Here is a 22,054-nt window from a genome sequence, read left to right on the forward strand (position 1 = left end):
TCCAGCCACTCCAAGAGAACTTGCATCCGTATGAAGCTCGGTGTCAAGTTTAGGGTCGTATAAAGCTAATATTGGACGATCGATCAACATACTTTTCAACGTGGTGAAAGCATGAAGCTCTACTTCAGACCATTTGAATGCCACATCTTTCTTCAGTAGATTTGTGAGTGGTCTAGCAATCTCGCCAAAACCTTTCACAAATCTCCGGAAATACCCAGCCAGGCCTAAAAACTGCCTAACCTCGTGCACTGTCTGAGGGATAGGAAATGTCTTGACTGCCAATATTTTATCTTCATTGGGCCGAATCCCATCAGCCGAGATTTCATAGCCAAGGTAATTAATCGTGTTGTCAAAGAAGCGACATTTTGACAGTTTAAGTGTAAGACCATTCTGCCTGATGAGTTTCAAGACATCTTCTAATCTCTCAATACCTTGCTCTAAATCACCAGATGGCACAAGGATGTCGTCCAGGTATGCTAATGCAGATTCAAATCGCTTTGATCCAAGCATTCGGTTAATAAGTCTCTGAAAGACTGCCGGCGCATTAGCAAGACCGAACGGCATCCTCTTAAACTCATAGTGCCCATCTGGTGTTACAAAGCCTGTGAGACGTCGACTATCTTCCGCCATGGACACCTGATAATAGCCAGACGCGAGATCTAGAGTGGTGAAAAAGCGGTTACCACTTAAGTTTGACAACTGGTCTTCGATCAGAGGGAGCGGGAAGCAATCTTTTTTTGTTTTATTGTTCAAAGCCCGGAAGTCGACACATAATCGTTGTTCACCCGTTTTTTTCTTTACCATTAGGATGGGACTAGCATAGTCCGAGTTCGACTCTTGAATAATATCATTGCTCAAAAGTTCTTCAATAGTGTTGCGTACCTGCTCCCTCTCAACATGCGACAGTCTATAAGGCCTGTAGACTACTGGCCGGTCATCTAGTAAGTCTATTGTCATTTCAACATCCTTAGCCGACCCTATTTCGCTCAGATTTAACGCAAAACAATCACGGTAGGACTGAAGAAGCGCATGTAACCTATCGACAAACTCTGTACTGACGTCCTTGCCTACCTTGATATCGTTCTTTTCAATTGGCTCTAATGAAGAGATGTCGCAGGAAATCCTATTTACATGGCGAACTTTCTTTTCTACAAATGGTGAAGCCCTGGCCAAAAGAACCTTGGAGTCCAATGTCAACACATCTTTAGCTAAATTGGTCAACACTAAATGACCCCTCCCATCCTTGATACTATAGGCACCCTGATGTAGATGATATTCCTTCCCAGGTTCACCGCAACTATGCCCTTCGACATAAACATCACCGGAAAAAGAGGAATCTTCTGAATACACTTCGACAAGGTTCACCCCCTGTATCTTGGTAGAGTTAAGAGTCAATAACTTCACAGAATTATCCTGTTGCATTTCATTTATTGGGCTCTTATAAAAAAACAACTTAAGGCTGTCCTTCAAAACCGTTACGAAAGGTAACTCTGTGAAATTCTGCCCAATCAATAAGGGCGCCTGTAACAACTCATCACTAACCACCAGTACTTCAATAGAAGCTTCGACTTCGTCAATTTTTACAGTCACAAAGCTCTTATAGACAGGAAACACCAACGACTCTCCAAATCCTTTTATTGCAGGTAGTTTCGAATAACATTTTGTCAAATTAAGTTTCTGGCCCTCGGATTCTCGTATCAAGCTACACTCACTACCAAAGTCTACGTACGCTACATAATCGCCGCCATTGACACCAATCTTTCTAAAAAACTTATCATTGGTATTGCGGAATGTGTAGATCCTAAGAACTTTGCGCTCTTCACCAACCGTGCTCTTTTTGCTATCATTCCTAAGTTGTAAAGGACTAAGCTTGCAAGATGCAGAATCGTGACCTACCCGTTGGCATTTTTGGCATTTTACTATGGGTTGAGGACATTTACTAAAAGAATGCCCCTTCCCACGACAATTGAAGCAAGTCATAGAGGTAGAGGTTTCGCCCGAAGGACCCGAAGAGTTCTGCTTGGGCCCAGCTTCACTACGTTTCCTATTAAAAGACACGTCAGGAGGTCGTTGCGAATTGAGATAATCCAATAAATCTTCTGGTTCCTCACAATTTAAAGTTTGAGCACCGTTCCTAACGGACTTATCTAATATGCCGTGTACTATACACTGTACCGCTTTCTTTGCTCGGATCTCACATCTGTTTAGTAAAGTTAGCTTATCGTAGAAATACTCGCGATAATGCTCACCGGCACGCGTGGTCCGAGCTAGCATTTCTTCGAGAAGCCGACCATAATTTTGCTCGTTTGGGAAAGCCTTTTTAAGTTTCGTTTGCCACTCCTCCCAGCTATATACTACGGATGGTAAGGACTCGAACCATTTCTTAGCAAGTCCCGCGAGTTTTTGAAGTGCAAAATGTATGGTCTGCTTCTCATTCCACTCATATATTTTAACACATTCATTGACTTTATGAATCCAGCTATCTATACTTTGTGCTTTACTGGAGGGATCAAATTCTGGCACCACATTATTTAATTGACTATTATTCAATTGATGTGCCTTGTCTTTGTTCCCTCCTTGCAAAGAACTGATAAGCTGTAGTACCTCATTGAACGTGACTCCTTGTGGTGGGACTACCTCAACTGGTGGAGCTGGCTGTCCTTCTGGCACCTCAGTATGTTGCTCAAGTACCGGCGTAGCGGCATCGGCTGTGGAGACATCCTCGACAGTCCAATCTGCCGATGGAACAGTCCTGCGGGTCTTCTTCCTTGGTCCTTGGCACGAAGACAGCATCTCTAGTCTCCGCTTCTTCCGTGTAGCTTTTGTGTGCTCGCGTCGTTGACCATCTGATGTCTCATCTTCGGTATCGGATGCCATAACCTCAGGATAAAATTTAAAATAAGTTACAGTTCAATATCCAGCTTTCAAAACTCATGCTTCTAGGTACCAGATTTCCGTTTCAAACTAAAGATTCGATTCCAAAATGAAACCCCCTTATTTAGTCTACCGTCGAATCTACCGTCGAGTCTACCGTCGAGTCTACCGTCGAGTCTACCGTCGAGTCTACCATCGAGTCTACCATCGAGTCTACCATCGAGTCTACCATCGAGTCTACCATCGAGTCTACCATCGAGTCTACCATCGAGTCTACCATCGAGTCTAAACTCGGAAGTCCAAGTCGAACAATTTCAACTAACTACCCACGCACCCTGCAACACACGTGGTCGCGTCTTAGCAGTCTATCCAAAAATTTTCAAAACACTAACTATTACGAAATATACTATAGGCACACATGGCCTTCCAGCAGCAACACACATGGTCGCGTACTAGCTAACTATTCATTGTTATACTACAGGCACACTTGGCCCTCTAGCAGCAACACACATGGTCGCATACTAACTAACTATTCATTGTTATACTACAAGCACACATGGCTCTTTAGCAGCAACACACATGGTCACGTACTAGCTAACTATTCATTGTTATACTACAGGCACACTTGGCCCTCTAGCAGCAACACACATGGTCGCATACTAGCTAACTATTCATTGTTACACAACAAGCACACATGGCTCTTTAGCAGCAACACACATGGTCACGTGCTAGCTAACTATTCATTGTTATACTACAGGCACACTTGGCCCTCTAGCAGCAACGCACATGGTCGCATACTAGCTAACTATTCATTGTTACACTACAAGCACACATGGCTCTTTAGCAGCAACACACATGGTCACGTGCTAGCTAACTATTCATTGTTATACTACAGGCACACTCGGCCCTCTAGCAGCAACGCACATGGTCGCATACTAGCTAACTATTCATTGTTACACTACAAGCACACATGGCTCTTTAGCAGCAACACACATGGTCACGTACTATCTATATACTCGTATCTATTCCAATGATCAGCTTAAGAAACATACTAACATCACTACACACATGGTTACTAGATTATGGTTAGCGACTCTAATCAGCTAAACCACTTAATGGTAAGGTTCACTGTCACAATTATTATCAATTTTAAGAAAAAAAAACAAAACTAAATGTCTCAAGTTCAAAGTAACGTACCTTGCTCACTTGTTGTTCGAATCCCACTTCTGAGATTTGAAGAATTCAAACTCAATTATAATAGTAACCGATTTATTTAAATTAAAGATAACAAATATCGCTATTCACTTTGCAATACAAGTGCACTCGTCAAGCGCTGTCACCATAATGACCGCCTTTTGCGATCATCATGGCGCCCAGAAACCGGACCGGAAACGAGTCGGATTGGCGCCTCATAATACTCTTCTGTGATTGGCTGATTAGAAGCGGGCTGTCAAAACTGACATTAGTGTTGCTAGCCATAATAATTGTGACATGAAGGTCGTAAAATATTAAATTATCATTAAAAATCATACCAATATTACATTATCAATTAAAAATCATAACACTTCTAAAAGCCACTTAACGAAGCACCTATTAACTCCCTTCAATCAAGGTCTGACTCATTCGCCCGGCTAAGTAGGTAGGTAGCCTAGTAGGTACCCGCCTCAAAGATATTTATTTTGTCCATCACTTCATTCCTGGACGCTTTTGTGTCACAAAAATATTGTAGGCGTTTAAGTACTTACAATTGACAGTTTTCGAGTAGATCTTAGTCATAATTACTTAGAAGACTACGGTCTGCAGTATAAAAAATATCTAAAACCTGTGACTAAAATATTTATTTATTTATTTTTAATAAACATTTCGCCAGTTTTCCTGCGACCAAGACCGTAACGAAACGACAGGATAAACAAATAAACGTAAGAAAAGCGCTGGTTGCTGAACGGAATATGGTCTACAATGAGTTTTTTGGTACTTACCTATGTAGTGGAGGCGCGTGAAACCAATGTATAGTTCGTTTTTTTTAGCATTAGAAATTAGGTAAACAATCTTGAAGTGTCTTTTAATTGAAAAACACATTTTAAAAATAAGTTACGGCAAATATGTAACAATTATGAATCTAATACGATCATTTATATTCTTCTGCTTTCATAAGTAATAGTTTTTCAATTTTAAAAAGCGTTTTTCAATTATAAGACATGTCAAGATCGCTTACCTTCTTGCAAGTTCTTTCTAATGCTAAAAAAAACGAACTATAGGTATATTATTGTCCTGTGAAACACATCAGGTAGGCATCTCGGAGCCTGTTTGCTTTCTACGAGACATTAGTAAGATCGAATTCTGTGAATGTCTACTTCGTCTACATAAATAGTACCGTAAAACGGGGTGAGTAGGTTTCGCGGGGAGAGGTGGGTTATGAATGGGGAGAGAAGGTTTGAGACGGTTAGAAGAAATTTTAAGGCTACTGCTACAAAAATAATGTATTCCAATTTAAAATGGAGCTATAGTAATACGCATAATAAAAAAATCGATGCAACAATCTTTGTAATACGTTAGATTGAATTGTTAGTTTTATTTTATAAAATTGTTGATGTTATTATTTTTGCTTTTATGTAAATTCAATGTTGACGTGTAAAAGTGCCCTTGTGGCCTATTTGCTGAATAAATGTTGATATTTGATATTCCAAAAGCACCTTTGTATGAAAAACCCTCTCACCCCAAATACGAGGCACTACGGGGTGAGGTGGGTTTTCCTCTTTATCGTCAAAGTTATGAAATGGAACTACCCAAAATAAAATACAAACTAAAATACAAACGTCCGAACCACTTATTATATACACCATTCAGTCTTCACATGTAAAAATAAAATGTTATCGAGGTTTGAAAGTCAAATTTCACCCAACTCTCCCCATTTTACGGTACCTACTAAATGTAATTCAATATTACTTACCAATTGTTTTGAAGTAGAGGGAAATTCAAAATAATAGTCTGATTTTCCCGATCCACGTGAGAACATTTAAGTAAACTGAGCCTAAACCCTCTTTTAGAAAAAGGAGACCTGCCCCTAGCGTGGGTTCTATCGTAAATATATATATCGCTATATTTAATAGGCACGTACCTAACTCACCTTTTAAATTATTGCAAATATTATTTATAGACATGCCCCGAATAGTGGATTTGGCCGAATACCGAATACAGAATATTCGGCCTCCCTCTCGACCGAATACCGAATATTCGGCGACCGAATATTCGGCATGACATGCGAACATTTTGAGTCACAATTATTACGAAAACTGTTCGCCAACAAAGCACAATGTTTGCTAAGATATATTTTTATGTTAGCGTCAATCAAATTAGACCCATGATAAAAATAAAATATTTTGGAATCAACTAATGCTCAAAAACGTGCCTTCGTATTTAACCACTTTCCAAGAAACCATTTTCAATACATATTAAATATACCTAGTTTTTGGTTATTTTTTGTGAAATTATTTTTTTATTTCGGCCTAATAGTAGGCAGCATTTGGCCGAATACCGAATATTCGGCAAAGTGGCCGAATAGGCCGAATACCGAATAGTTGCCGAATATTCGTGGCATCTCTAATTATTTATTGCAAATTGAAGCTACTTTTAATCGTTCACGACTCTGTGCTTTGGTGGCATTTTGTGTACTTATTTACTATGTAGCGACGATAATGAGGTAGGTATTTAAGTAAATAGCCACAGTGTAGTAAGTGGTCTAAGCTTATACACTGTTGCGTGCTTCCCTACTTCCCCTGCGTGGCAGGCGACTTGTGATAAGGCTTTACTATGTCACTACGGCGACTTATCACAGCGTTTGGTATGCTTAACGATCCTTCTATACGTTTTAACTCGAAGATAGGTCGGGATGTCGTGTCCAGTAGAAATAAAACTTGGCCATAAAAGGTTGTTATCAAATGATGGGAAGCGGGTTATCTGATCCGTCTTTTTGTTCAAAGCCCCAAAGGAACTAGGTTTTGGGAAGGCCGTTTTAAGAATTATTCTTATTGCACGCCGCCTTTAATTAAGTATCAAGTTATTTCGTAAAAGAAGTATTAAGTGCTGAACTTTAATTGATGCCCTAGATTACGAAGTTACGCGTGTAGGCAGAAATATTAGTGCTAAGAACAGTGATAATGGTGTTATGTTATGAAGATGATCATATTAGTCATGCTATTTTAGGTATTATTTTGATTTTTTTTAATGCAACCATCGTTTTCATATACCTATCCATTTTATACCTTTACGAACTCCGACATTAAAGGTAAAATCCTATACCTATTATAAATGCGAAGTCCGTGACTACGCTCAGCTCAAGTAACCTGCCTATAACGAAATTATCCCCTAATGGAGTTAAAAAAGAGGTTGAAAGTTTTAACGGGAAAAGTACCTGTCTTATTAACAGAACAACAACATAAATACCCTTTTATATAATGGGTAGGTACCTAAAGAATGTGTTGAAAGATCGCATGGGAAATATGTACTGATATAATTATATATTATGATGTTATCTAGGTCTGTGTCTAAGCGCATAATTATTTGAATGTCCATGTAGTACTGACTAAAATAAATGAACATCTTGTAATACCATGGTTGCAATAAATAAATTATTATGATTCTAAGTATTATCATGATCTAAAAATGTAGGAACATATATTTTTTCGCGTTAAACACTAGTGCCTACGTCCATTCTTGGAATTAGTTGTCAAGCGGGCCTCAGGTTCCCATGAGCCATAATGCTGGGATAACACGAGGAAGAAGAAGATGTATATTCGAATTTGAACTGTTGTGAGACATACTAACAAGTGAGTCTAACCGTAAAATTATTCAAAGATTTTATGTTGGTTCTTAGAAATGAATCCCTTAACAGGGGGAGGATTATTAAACCGTGTCTAATGCAAACGCAAGTTCAAACAGTCATTAATTATAGAACTTACATCATTAAAGTAAGCCTGTTCAAGCCGCTGCCTGGTCTTGTTGGCTTTGCTATACTCTGGAAGACTGGACTGCCGCCGCACGCGCAGCCTCTGTTCCCTCTCCATCGTCATCAAATCCGACTTCTGAGACAACACCAAGTAATGCAACCGGTGCACTAGATCCATCTTGATGCAATCTTTATTGAAGTTATGCACGAAAATCCCGGCAAATCACTGTAGGTCGAGGTTGAGCGAAGGTCAAAGTTACACTGAGTTAATTACCCACATCGGGTTGTTATGATGTCAAGTGTCTGTTAAACCAACAAACGACTGGTAGAACGTTAAAATTATGGCGCGGCGGTATCGGTAGTTACAAAATTTACACAACAATTTACCGTAGTTGATTGGAATCAATATTTACAATTACAAGATATTTTCTATATTATCTGGATTGATAGAAACGACTTTAAACTTTTGAAAAAAAAAGTTTTTTTTAGGCATTAAAACTAAGAAGTTATAGATGAGAAAAGCGCAACTTACTAAAATGTAACTGAAAAAACTATACAATAGACACGAAACTACATTTTAACACTATTAAATACCGCCTAAAATTGTTCAATTTTTTTTCTAGTATAAAAAACGCATATAAACATGAGTTCCCGAATGTTTTATACACTAAAGGAAAAGGACGTACGTTTTTCCGTTTTCCGTAGCAGTGCGCTGTATAAGGCGGGCGGAACGTGACTGAGGCTAGGCCTTGGGTTGCAATCGCTCGGGCGTTTGATTCAGACGATCCAATATAACCATTGACCTCGCAAGCTATAGCGACTATGTGTGATCGAAGATCACAATTATACTGGTTACATTTAGGATATCGCTTTTCTAATAACAGCCTAGGGCGGATGGAAGCGTGTCTCGAGTCTCGGCGTCGCGCGGCAACCGCTGGCAAACATCTCAACATGAATACTAAGTCAGAATACTCAGAATTCGCCACAACTTTGAATATTATTATGTACCGATGTCTTAGGAACTTAAGATGTATTTACATTTTGTGCATATTTATAATATTAATAGCGAAGTAACGTTTGCTTGTGAAAATTGGCAATGTCATCAGCGAAGAAAATTTAAGCATAAATATTGGCAAGATTCGTGCTATTAAAAAATGGATACGCGCAGCTTTGGGAGTGTAAATTCACATCAATTTTATTAGTTGTTTTTCTATGTATCAAACGAAATGTAAGTACCTACAAAATACATATTTTTTAGTAACGGAATTTATTAAGTAATAGTGTACGTACCTACTTAACTAGTGTTGGAAGTTTAAGTATTAAGTTCGTCGTTAACACCGGCACATTACAAAAAATGGCTGTTTGTTTTCACAAGTGTATTTCTTTTTATTAACGAATCGAATTTCCTTCCCGTCCCATTTCCTACAGATCGAGTAGATGTAGGTCGTGTAACATCTCATTTCAAGCTACAATCCTAGGTAGATCTCGATAGCTTGGTGAAAAATCAACTTTACGGAAATGAAATGAAGATCTATACGACAATCGAATGTGGAGCCCGCTTGTAGCTCTACGATAAGTGCAATAGTAACAGCCTATAAAATCTACCAATGTGTTATATTTATTTTGTTCGATGGCGAGAAGATATCAGTTGGTATTATAAAATAATCAGGTAGTTTAACCTCCTGTCGTAACGTATTACCTTCGTTATATTAATACCTACAAAACAATAGTAACTATTGCCTGACGACAAATCGGGTAGAACAAAAGGGAACGATTTTTAATGATTCGGTAGCGGCCGCTGGCTCTCGCCCATGATATCTTTATGATCTGATAGTTTTAACTGATGTCTGTCATGTCTGTGATACATAACTGAATAGTAGGTACCCGTCCAACCTCAACCTGAAAAACTTTGTGTCATTGAAGTTTTATCTGATGTGTCTGAACACTCTGAATTCAGAACTTTGCTTTAACCTGAAAAACTTTGTAGCTGTCCTATTCATTTATTTACCTATACCTACCTGTAAAAACTTTTACAAATATAAATTGCTTTCGATTTTTCTCTCCTCAATAAGTAATCGCGTGAGGTAATGGATAAAATGTCTTCGAACGGAATGATGGATGCTATACGCCTCAAGGCGAAGGCGACGTAATCAAGAAACTTTCTTAAAGGTTCAAGTAGTTAGTACACAAATAAAGCACTGAAGCTGCTCTAGTAGAAATAAAAGCACTCTGCTGTAGTAGAAGCACTGGTGGCCTAGCGGTGAGAGCGTTCGACTTGCAATCTGGAGGTCGCGGGTTCAAACCCCGGCTCGTACCAATGAGTTTTTCGGAACTTATGAACGAAATATCGTTTGATAGGTATTTACCAGTCGCTTTTCGGTGAAGGAAAACATCGTGAGGAAACCGGACTAATCCCAATTAGGCCTAGCCTGGAAGGTCAGATGGCAGTCGCTTTCGTAAAAGCTAGTGCCTACGTCAAATCATGGGATTAGTTGTCAAGCGGACCCCAGGCTCTCATGAGCCGTGGCGAAATGCCGGGATAACGCGAGGAAGAAGAAGGAGGAGTACACAAAGGTGGCAAACAAACAAACAGGTGAGTAATAAGCAGTACGCGGACAGTGTGGACACCAACCTATGGCTGCTTTGGAACTTTTTTTTATTTAGTTATTTATTATATAATAAGTTACAACTTTTTTGTTAAGGATACAATGCTCCACAAAACTACATTTTGTTTGACTGTGGAGTCTCACTATACTATACTTAATATTTAATTCTGCCGCCTATTTAGGGTTCCGTACCTAAATGGTATTACTAAGACTCCGCTGTCCATTCGTTTGTCTGTTAAGACAAGCGCGCACCACGATTTTTTGTCGCGCGATAATTTAGTCGCAGAAATGTAACGTATGGGTTTATATGGCGGTGCGCGCATATGCGACAAAAAAATCGCAGCGATTTTAAAATTGTGATTTGTTAAATTTTTCCGCGACAGCGCGCGACGCGATTGTCGCAAAGTGAATTGCAGCATACGAAGCTGTATGGCCCCGCGCGCACTGCGATAATAAAATCGCAGCCGGGACCTCAGTCGGCATTTCGCTCTCCAAGCGTCAATATATCGGAACCTGCTTCTCCAATGGAGTTACAAGATGAGACGCTAGATGTTGACCGTTTAATTATAGAAATAGAAGGAGATCACCTTTGTGGTATAAATACTCAGTCATACAGCGATTGCATATTGTTTCACGACAAGCGACTGGTACGACATCCATGTCGAGAATGGACAAATCGTCGACTTTTTCATCGCAGTGCGCGCACTGAATTTTCTGCGATAAATTACAGCGCGATTCTAAAATCGTGTCGCAAAAATTAAAATCGTGGTGCGCGCTTGGCGTTATAGTGCGTAGTTTTGTAACTGAGCCCGAGCTAATCCTATTGTCTATTGTTAAGTAAAACCGCTCGTGCCACGTGCCACAACCACCTGCATAAAAACCTGCGTAATTCGGTTACTGAGTGCCGGCGAGTCGAACACTACAGAACCAGTCTAAAATGTGTCATCGAGATGCGTAACAAAGGCGCGTTATCGGAGAGCGCACCTACACTGGTTTTTTGAGCGTTGGACTAGCCCGCGCTCAGGTGCCAAATAGAATGAGTATGACCCTTTTTTGCAGGTAAGTAGCACGTGCGGTTTTACTTAACAATAGACAATAGAATTAGCCGCCGGGCTCTGTTACAAAACTACGCACTATACCAGGCTGTATCTGTATGAAATTTTCACAGATGATGTATTTTTTGTTGCCCCTACAGTAACAAATACTACAAACAGAATAAAACAAATATTTGGTGGGGATCCCATACAGCAAAGGTGATTTTTTTGCCGTTTTTTGAATAATGGTACGGAACCCTTCGTTCGCGAGTCCGACTCTTACTTGGCCGGTTTTTTTAACCTAGAAATGGGAGGATAAGTCTTACGAATTTAGTTATTTTTTTACCAGTCTATAGCCAAGAAAAAGGAAGGTTTATGATTTTAGCAGGAAGCCATAGCGCCCTGGTGGCCTAGCCAAGATCCCAACCGTGTGTGCCGTAGCGAACGAAACGCTCATGTCTCTATCCATTCCATATTAAGGCTCCTCTTCACGTTGGGCCAACGCCAACGCCAACGAGGGACGCAGCCATGCGGTAGAATGAGATAGCAATATCACTTGCTCCCTCTAACGCATAAATGCGTCCCTCGTTGGCGTTGGCGTTGGCCCAACGTGAAGAGGAGCCTTTAAAGCTGTATCCAGACAGGACAATTTTTCGCCAATCTGATGAAATTCTCCGATCGAACAGGCCGTGCGGACGCAAATACCAATTTGATTCCCCGATCACATCAGCAGGCGCGGACACAAAAATGCCAATTTTCATAGTGGAATGCAAATTGGTGATTTAATTTGTGTACGTGTGGACGCTAGATGAGATTGGCCAATTATTTTTCTGAACAAATCTGATTGACTGATTTGATCAGTCCCGTCTGGATACCCCTTAAGTTACGACAAAGAGACCTTATGGCTCCTTTACACGATGGCCATGCGATGGTTTTAACTCCACTACACGATGGATGGAAGATGATAATCTTGGTTAGGCCCCCACCTCTAGACTACGCCTTCACGGCGGTACCCGTTCCAATTTCTCGACTACCTATATGCCATCTTAGAAAGATTAGGAGTCTTTGACCAAGTCTAAGACTTGGTCAGAGACTCCTATGAATTCTCAGCGATCCTACGGGATAACGATATAGCGAGAGAGATGGTGCTGCCATCTATAGAACTTTGGGAACAAATCAATTTACTGTATAATATTATATACCTGTGTGACTAAGTTGTATTATGAAGTTATTTTGTAATATGTTTGTAAAGTCCTTTACATTACAAAAGAACTTCATAATACAACTTAGTCACACAGGTATATAAATAATTATTATAAAATAATTTGATCGGGGCTCCGTCAGATTACAGATAGTTATTTCGCTTTTCAAAAGGGTTTCGTCACCAAAAAAGTACCGGTACTTTGACTTTGAGTAGTGCCATGGTTTGCAAGGAACGCAAGGCAAGGGTTCCATTTGATTGACGAGAAGTTGAACTAGGGCAGAGCGGCTGTCAAACTTTTTTTGGTGACAAAACCCTTTTGAAAAGCGAAATATCTGACGGAGCCCCAAATTAAAAAAATTGTGTTCGTCACCATTGAACTGTGGACCAGCCAAATGGAAGAGCTGGATGTGGATTTTATTTCGTATTTTCTCGCGGAGCCCCTACAAACGCTTCTCTCGCCCTAACCCTAAGGCTCCGCGGAGCACACTTTGAGAATGGCTGGACTAGGGTCTGACCAAGCTAACTCTGCATTTATTTTGCAAGTATGGAAGTGTCACTAACACACTTTGTCACGTCAAAAAGCAAAGTGGGCGCAGAGATAACTTAGATGGACTATACTGGGTATGTTAAATAAAATAAATCATATTGTTAAGTTCACAAAGTTTTATTTTTCAGGCAGTAAATTCCTACCTTGTAGGTACAATCTCGAATTTTAAAAATATGTATACTTAATAGTAATATAGAAACCGAGACTAACTTAAGTCATCGTTTCCGGCAAACAACAATCAGTTTTTGTAAATATGTAAATACTTTTCTTAATTGACAACTATATTAACACAATTTCATTACTTTTCGCATAACAGATATACAGTTTACTTTTCACTTTATTGTGCTGAAATGGGATCACAGAAAGTCCATTTATAACATTAAAGTACCCATTACACAATTTATGGACCAAGACAAACACTTTGTCAAAAATCTGTTTTTTTTTTAACCCTGTAACCGCCAGAGTCTGATATATAAGACATTACATATCCAGCTCATTTCGCCAGTCTGATAAATAAGACAAATATCTGATTTGGTTTTTACAGCACATTTATAGCGTCCGTAACTATGCCAACCTTACTCTGCGTGGTACAATTACTGTCGGTGGCGACACGAGCACGCTCGATCAAAAATTGCTGGCGGTTAAAAAGTTAATCTGTTAATTACCCCTACAACAATGATAGCATGAAAACCGTGGAACATAATATGTACACAAAAGAAAAAACAATAACATGTAAAGTTTCACCAAACCAAAAGTAGAGATGACTGCTTACTTTCAAATTTATACTAAGTCATAGTCACCTTTTAAGTCTTTATAGGAAGAAAATTGAGAACTACAAAATAAATTTGTCTTTGAAAACTGGACTTCTTAAACATATTTCTGGTCATAGAGGAAGGAATCAAAAGACACACACAGTGGCCTGCTCTAGATAATTATTAATTAGGCTGCGTTACCACAAGACATGTGCGAGAATGCGTAGAGTGAGGGATGTTTTTTTTTAAGAACCACTAGCACTGATAGTACTAGGTACAGAAGACTCACTCTCTAACAAAACGCGTCTGTTACGATCAGCACAGATATGGCCGCTAGGTGGCGACAGCGCCACGCGCGGCTTACGGCTTTCCCCAAAATTGGGGTGGAACGGATGTACTTTTAGCTACCTGTAGCAAAGCGACGGAATCGCGGAGTGAGCCACGCCTGCCACTAGAATCACTCCATTTACCTATCCTCGCTTAGCACAGCTCTAGTGGTAATATTCTATTGGTACTTAACGAACACATCTCTCGCTGTCGCTACGCATGGTCGCACATCTCTGGTGGAAACGCAGCATTAACACATTCATTGTCAAAGTGCTACGGGTTACGCTCGTAGCGCGTAGCCACGGTTTCGCGCTATGGTGCGCGTAGTCGCTACGAACCGTGTACCCGACAGTCGGGTTCTTGGCCCTGAATGTGTTAATATGTTGAAACTGTATGGCCCTTGACTTTAACAATCCAGTTATCACAAACCGGATGGCGGCGTACAGCGCCATCTTGTTCAGCTCTGAAATCTACGCTACAACCACAAAACAGATAGGTACAGAAATCAATCTACATACAAAGTGCGCTCGAGCAACGCACACATAGACACTGCTCACGGACACGACATCTCGGACCGGTTGGGACCACTGCGAGCGCGAGTGCCATGCTTGAGACACGCGTCTGTGAACTTTTTTGTGCAATAATGGAGAAACAAAAAAAAAGTAATTATAAGTGTTCAGTAGATGGTTGTTTAAATTCAACATTAAACGGTGAATTATCGTGTTTTAAACTACCAGTTTAACAATGACATTAAAATTAAAATATTTTAGTTATTATTAATTTACCTATATTTCCATTCTTCCCGTTCTATCCTCAACAATAAATCAAACAACTAGATACGGGCTGATACGAGTGCCACTACCACGATTGTTTTTTGTGCATAAGCTATAGTTAACAACCGTAGAGCGACCGCCGAGCGTAGGTATGAAAAGTGAAGTACATACTTGTTATTGACTTCTGTACATATCTGTTTTGTGCTACAACACTGTTTTAAAATTCATGTATAGGTACTTCTGGTGAAGCTTTACTTCTTCAGAAAATAAATACACCCACAAAATATTAATTAGCAAAGCTTGTGCTTTTATACCTAACTAAAATTTGTATGCACATACAACTTAATTACCTAGTTTCAGTAAAATAGCACAAAAGAAAAATAACAATTAGCACAATAAACGTGATATGTAAGGCTTAAACAACATCCAGAAATATGCAGAATCTAGTATAAATATAAATATACTAACACCATTTCATAGTTTCAATATTTAGTACTCAAAAATGTAGTTTTTTTAATGAAAATATTTAACAAATAAATTAAACATGAGACATGCATGACATTTCATTAGATGCATAATGCCTTAAAAAATAAATATTAGTTTCTGTACTTATGAGTTATTATTTTTGTAAATTGTTACTTAGATTGGCATTCCACCTGTCCAATTTTTTGGACCAATGTGCATTACGGCTCGCTCTCTCGCTAAGCAAAATATGAGACGCAAATATTGTATGGAATTTTTTAATATTCTGTAAAAAAGATATTTTATTTTATTATTTTTATTTAAATACACATTGGACAAAGAAATAGGACAAGTGGAATACCACCCTCATATCAGTGACAAGTTCTTGTCGCTAATCATATGTACAAGTACATACTAACTATGTATAAATAGTTACCTTACAGCTACAAAATAATAAGGAAATGGAAATGTGACTGAACACAATATGTTACAATATTTGTTGTTTACAAGGTGTAATAATTTATTAAAACTATTAAAACTCTGTGAAAAACTATTTTATGTTTAGAAAATTAGGCTTCTGCGAGTTACATTCGTAACAAATTCATTGGGATGTATGAATTTTGCTGGAAAGCAATTTACTTGAGCTAGTTGTTGTCATTATTGCACAAGTTCAGTCATAGTAACAATATTTAAGTTAAACATTCCTCATTTTAAAGTTAATATACTTTTCTTTAAAACATTAATAATCAACTTCTTCAAACTCATTAACCATGTTAACTTAAATACACAAGGGTAACTCTTAAAATTAATTCTAAGATGCTATTGTTACTGTTCTAATATTTTATATTTACCATTCAACTTGGAGAGTTGTCCCAACATGAGAACAGTATTAATTAAGTTTTCTGAGTAAATCCGTTGGTTGGTTTCCATTTTCCTTAGCTTTTGAACCACATACTTGGAGAAGAATTCAAGGTCATTCTCATTTCCATGGGACCTGCCATCGGAGTCGTCACTGCTATGTTTGCGTTTTGAGCTTTTGGGACTCGTTTGAGTTGGTAATGAGCGGGATTTCCTTTTGGACAACACGCTTGATTTGCTTTTAGTTGCAGCATCTTGCTCTGATATTCCTAGGTTTAAGTCCTCGCCAAGATCGTTTGCCTCTTCTTCATTAAGATGAATAGTCAAGTCATCAGGTACAGTCACCATCGGTACATGGTTATCAGAGAACAATGGAGAAGGGAGAAATGATACCTGTTTGCGTACCTTCACAGCAGTGTTCTTCGGTTTATCATTTAACCTTTCATGAGGTGGCACGGCTACTGTGTGCCTGCGATTTGAGGTTTCTTTTTTTGCATCTTGTTTGCGCTTGTTGAGTAATTGTTTGCTGCTCCAAAAGTTAACTTTAATTTTCTGTTTAGGCTTCTTATCAATGGCTAGATTTTTTAATACAACTTTTGGAAACATGTACCGTATACCATCATCGGGTTCTATGTGTTCTTGTTTCTTGTTCGGCTTTATTGGAGCCTTGTTAGTATTGTTGAAGAACTCGGTATTCAGCTTGTATCGCACTGTATCGTCATCTGACTGGTAGCCATTGCTCCTTGATGCCAATTTTGAAGAACTTTGTTTCATTATGATGCCCTTGCTTCAAGGTTTCTTAGATATGAACTATGGGGTTATTTATATCACAAGGTTGAGTATGTTTTGTGTATCTGAAACATTAAAATACATATTATTTAAGACACTTTCTGACTGAAATGGTTTTCCCGCCCAAATCACGCAAATGAATTAGCTAAAATTTACAGTGTTTTTGACAGAGAGAGATTATGGCAACTGTCTCATTAATACAAATTAGGAAAGTGACACTATTTAGATAAATAGTTTAATTAGAGCGGGACGTATTAGTGACTAATCAAGCGTTACGATAATATCGTTTGAGGTTATGCAGATAGTCACTGTAAACCAATAAGCGTGTAGATACACGTTACAAACACATTAAAAACAATATTTCTCAATCTTTAGTATTATTTTTCAATTAATTCCTACTAGAAAATGTCTCTATCCAACAAAAATATGTCTCGTCATCATAAAGTGCTCGTAGCTGTTAACAATTACATAATCAATATTTTTAATAAAGTAAAACATACCTGGTAATGTCTGCATTCTCATACAAATCATTCACAATCACTGTATATTCCAATAAAAGCTGAAATGTTACAATATCGTACACAAACACGAGTCCACAGTACATAGATAGCCTTCATGACGCAAAGTAGTTCCAAATTTATCCGCAAGTGGCAGGGTAAACGCGCGGGAAACGTTATGGTGGCGTTCGTAAAAATGTGGGCGCGATGAAGTAATTTTTAATTTTATTACAGATTAGACTGCGTTTGCGTATGTAGGTAGCAGGTAATGCAAAAAACAATAATAAAGTTGGTCAAGCAGATCTTGTCAGTAGAAAAAGGCGCCAAATTTGAAAAATGTAGGCGCAAAGGGATATCGTCTCATAGAAAATTTGAAATTCGCGCTTTTTTCTACTGACAGGATTTGCTTGACTAGCTATATGTCAAATATATTGATGGTCAAATTTAGAATACCTAACGCAAAAAATGGTTTAATTACTTACCGGATTACTACACCTAAAGTAATTTCAAAATTAGTATTTTTTTGCGTTCCTTTAAATTTGACCATGATTGTATTGCGGGAAGTTCTTCATTAGGTAATTGAATCGTAGTGATTATATTCTCTTTGGGATAGCTTTCCATGTCTTGTTAGGGTTCCGTACCCAAAGGGTAAAACGGGACCCTATTACTAAGACTCTACTGTCCGTCCGTCCGTCCGTCCGTCTGTCACCAGGCTGTATCTCACGAACCGTAATAGCTAGCCACTCACATGCTTGATGTATTTCTGTTGCCGCTATAACAACAAATACTAAAAACAGAATAAAATAAAGATTTAAGTGGGGTTCCCATACAACAAACGTGATTTTTGACCGAAGTTAAGCAACGTCGGGCGGGGTCAGTACTTGGATGGGTGACCGTTTTTTTTTTTGCCTTTTTTTGCATTATAGTACGGAACCCTTTGTAAGCGAGTCCGACTCGCACTTGCCCGGTTTTTTTTACAAGCCAACCACCAAAACAGCGACAACTTGATTTGAAGTTCATCTTGTGAACAGTATGGTTGTCCTTTTATGACAAATGATATTTTTATAAGAAAGAGGAGAGAGAGTGATACTAGTTGTTGCGCCCTCAAAGAGAACAGACAACGTTGGGGCCTTGGGTGGGTCATACACAGCTATTTAGGTTCACATCTTAAATTTTCCTGTTGTTTTCCTGTAGACATACTGTAGGTACTCTGGCAAGCCAGATTTGTCAGTGAACAAGAGCGGGAAATTTGTAAAATATAGGCACGAGGGATCGATCTCCCATGCAAATATTAAAATTCGCGTTTTTTTTTCTACTGACAAAATGGGTGATAAAAATTTTCTTCTTGAGCCTAATTTTCTGCTTGAATTTTGTTTATAGTGAGGCTGACTGGACGTCGTGACAGCGGACATGGAAGGGAACAATCTCACGCCAGTCACGCCTGAAGATGCCGAAGACCGCGCAAATTGAAGAAGAATGGGCAGGAAAGCTGACCCTGGCGCTAGGCCGGGAAATCGCTAGGTTGAAGAAGAAGAGTGAGGGGAGCTCCTTTTCTTTTAAAATGTCAGATAAAATTATTACTTACTGTGTATCTGTTAAATTCAAATTACAACACTAATGCCATTGGTGTATGTATATTATGTGCACAACTGCACAAAGTACAAGAACAAAAGTTTTTATTTCAGAATTTTGCTAATTTGCTACACTTATAGGACAAAAATGCAATATCTCATTATCGCGCCATTTGCTGGAGGGGCAGCTTAATTAATTATTGTTTGATGCCATTATTATTACGGAAGTTATGGAAGGTCAATTTAACTGAAAAATTAATGCACGGAAAATATTTCTAGATAAGTTAATGCTTTTCTCACTAGATGAGATGACAAAACGAAATGTACAACTATACAATATTAATTGCCTTAAAACAATCAATAGATTAATTGTATCGTATCTTTGAGCGAAAGGAAGAGCGTTTTAGGTTATTTTTCATAAATATACGTGTCACCGTGAAATAAATACTGTACGTTTAATAAATCAGATGGTACTTTTTTATTTGACCATGTAGTATATGTTTTTATTTAATAAAATATCGTAATATGAAATGTATTGACAGAAGTCTTAGTTGCGATAAACTTACCATATGATTCTTCATTGATATCCAGCCCATTTTGGCCCGGAATTTAATTTTCAGTTTATTTTCCGTGATTGCTGAATAAAACTGACGTTAAGGGACGGAAACACGTGTATTATAGATACTGGCGAGTGATTTGTTATGTACACGGAGCGTCGCAAGGTTATGTGTGCCTGCGAGATCACTTCTCAGACTGAATGGGAGGCTGTGCGCAATGCGGCAATCGTACGTACGGAAAATATTCAATGTAATTGTTTTATAATGTTAAAAATGTTTTGAGTAATATAATTTTCATAAATGAAGTAACTAAAAAAAAGATGAATAAAAAAAATATTTAAAAAAAAAACAAAAAAATAAACACTAAAACTATGGTAGGTATTTTTTATTGGTTAAAACTTACCAGAGTTTGATTGTTGACCTATATCGAAAACAGCAAGCACAAAAAAATCCTAACAGCTAAAGCTCCGCAAAAGAAGAACTTTCAAGCACTGAATTAAAAGCGGGAAAAGTTGAAACTATTGATTCAAGCTGCCGGTACCCTGCACATGTGCAAAGGCTTTGGCGCTTGCGCTTTCGGCCCGTGCCCAGCAGCCTGTCGGAATGTAAACACTTAGAAGAAAGACTACATAGTTGGCCAGCAACGAAATATTTTAGTAGCCGTCTCAGAAGCCTAGTTTGATGTATATAGGTACTTTAAATGTACATGCTGTAGACTAGAGATGACCGTATACAGACAGTGCAGACAACATCAGTTGTATAAAATGTAATAAGTATGTCATTAATGTTGCTTATCATAGTAAAGTACTTAATTGGACGATGGTAATATAAAATATTGCAAAAAAATTACAATAGGTACCTACATTTTGTTGCTACTTTCCCGCGCTAGTGCGGGAATAAGCACTTTCCGTACCTTACCTATGTAAAAAATGACCTACTGTAAAGCCAGGGGTGCGAAACTCCTGACTTCGGTCAAACTCGGCTCCGCTCGGCTCAGCATTGCTCCGAGCAATTATTAGGGTTGGCACCACTTGACTTCCTTTTGCGTGCACGACCACAGATAAGATAATCGACACGACCCTATCCTAAGTACCTATTCCGTAAGTAACTATTAGGTACCTATGTTGTTATGAATCTGGTAGGGATCTAATATATTTTAGCTTTAGCACGGTAAATCGGTCTTACATAATAGGTATAACAGACATAAAAGATAAATAAAATGTCATCAAAAAACAAGCGTAGTGTAGTGTAGCTGCAGAATAAAGGCTTTTCTGGGGTTCCATATACCTCCATACATAATAAGTCTTTTTTTGTCATCTAACGATGATTATATCCATAGGCTACGGTAAATGGTTTTAGGGTTACAAGACTTGTGGTTCCAAGGAGGATGCGATCTAAGTATATTCTCTTCCTCTAAAACAGAGCATACTTTTTCGCGCTACGATATTTTATACCTACATGAGCAGTTAATTGATTTATTCCGTTTATAGGGTTCCGTACGCATAGGGTAAAGCGGGACCCTATTACTAAGACTCCGTTGTCCGTCTGTCTGTCACCAGGCTGTAACTCATGGACCGTAATAGTTCCACAATTGAAATTTTCGCAGATGATGTATTTCTGTTGCCGCTATAACAAACAACAAGTACTATCAAAATAAGTATTTAAGTGGGGCGTATACAACAAACCTCATTCTTTGCCGTTTTTTGCTTAATGGCATGGAACCCTTCGTGTGCGAGTCCGTTTCGCACTTGGCCGGTTTTTATTATTAGTCGTAATGTAATAAATAGGTTGGGACTTACCTGAGCTCTTACTGCAGCAAGATGAAGTTGTGTCGCCCTGTAGTCGTATTTTTTCATAGATACGTCCTCCTGGCAAAGTAAAAATGTATATCAGTCCTGTTCGCAAACAGAAAAGACGACTACTTGTGGACTAAACCGGAACCTAAAACTTGACATTTATACTTCGCGAGTTCGCGCCAATAAACAGAGTGTGCTGCCCCCTAGCAGTTTATGAACGCTCCCTATAGTTCGCTCTGAGTACGTAGCTTTGGAATGGAACACCATTGTGACGGTTGGCGTTATTCAGTTTGAGCACCCTTTAACAGATGGCGCTGTTGTTAAAACTTTTAATCTAAATAAATGTAAGTTGCAAAAGACAGATGTCGCTTAAGTCTTGATCGTAACATAACATATGTGAACATAATTATTATGGTAGGTACTTCATTTGTACCGTTTATGTTAGGCTAAACTTTAAGAAAA

General features: G+C 38.6%; 2 protein-coding genes across 2 annotated transcripts in view; both read right to left on the reverse strand.

Annotated features, from left to right (window-relative positions):
• LOC134666012 (uncharacterized) overlaps nucleotides 1–22,054 on the reverse strand; it is a 234,362-nt gene that overhangs the window by 57,129 nt on the left and 155,179 nt on the right. Inside the window, exon 11 of the mRNA XM_063523093.1 lies at nucleotides 21,596–21,664. Coding sequence (XP_063379163.1) covers nucleotides 21,596–21,664 — 69 coding nt within the window. The remainder of the gene's footprint in view (nucleotides 1–21,595; nucleotides 21,665–22,054) is intronic.
• Nucleotides 13,309–17,825, reverse strand: LOC134665973 (uncharacterized). The gene is made up of 2 exons (XM_063523031.1): nucleotides 17,672–17,825; nucleotides 13,309–17,236 (listed from the first exon to the last, which is right to left on the reverse strand). Exon 2 carries the CDS (start codon nucleotides 17,154–17,156, stop codon nucleotides 16,350–16,352), a length of 807 nt encoding a protein of 268 aa, XP_063379101.1. The 5' UTR covers nucleotides 17,157–17,236; nucleotides 17,672–17,825; the 3' UTR covers nucleotides 13,309–16,349.

This window comes from Cydia fagiglandana, chromosome 7 (assembly GCF_963556715.1).
Source record: "Cydia fagiglandana chromosome 7, ilCydFagi1.1, whole genome shotgun sequence".
Lineage (NCBI taxonomy): Eukaryota > Metazoa > Arthropoda > Insecta > Lepidoptera > Tortricidae > Cydia > Cydia fagiglandana.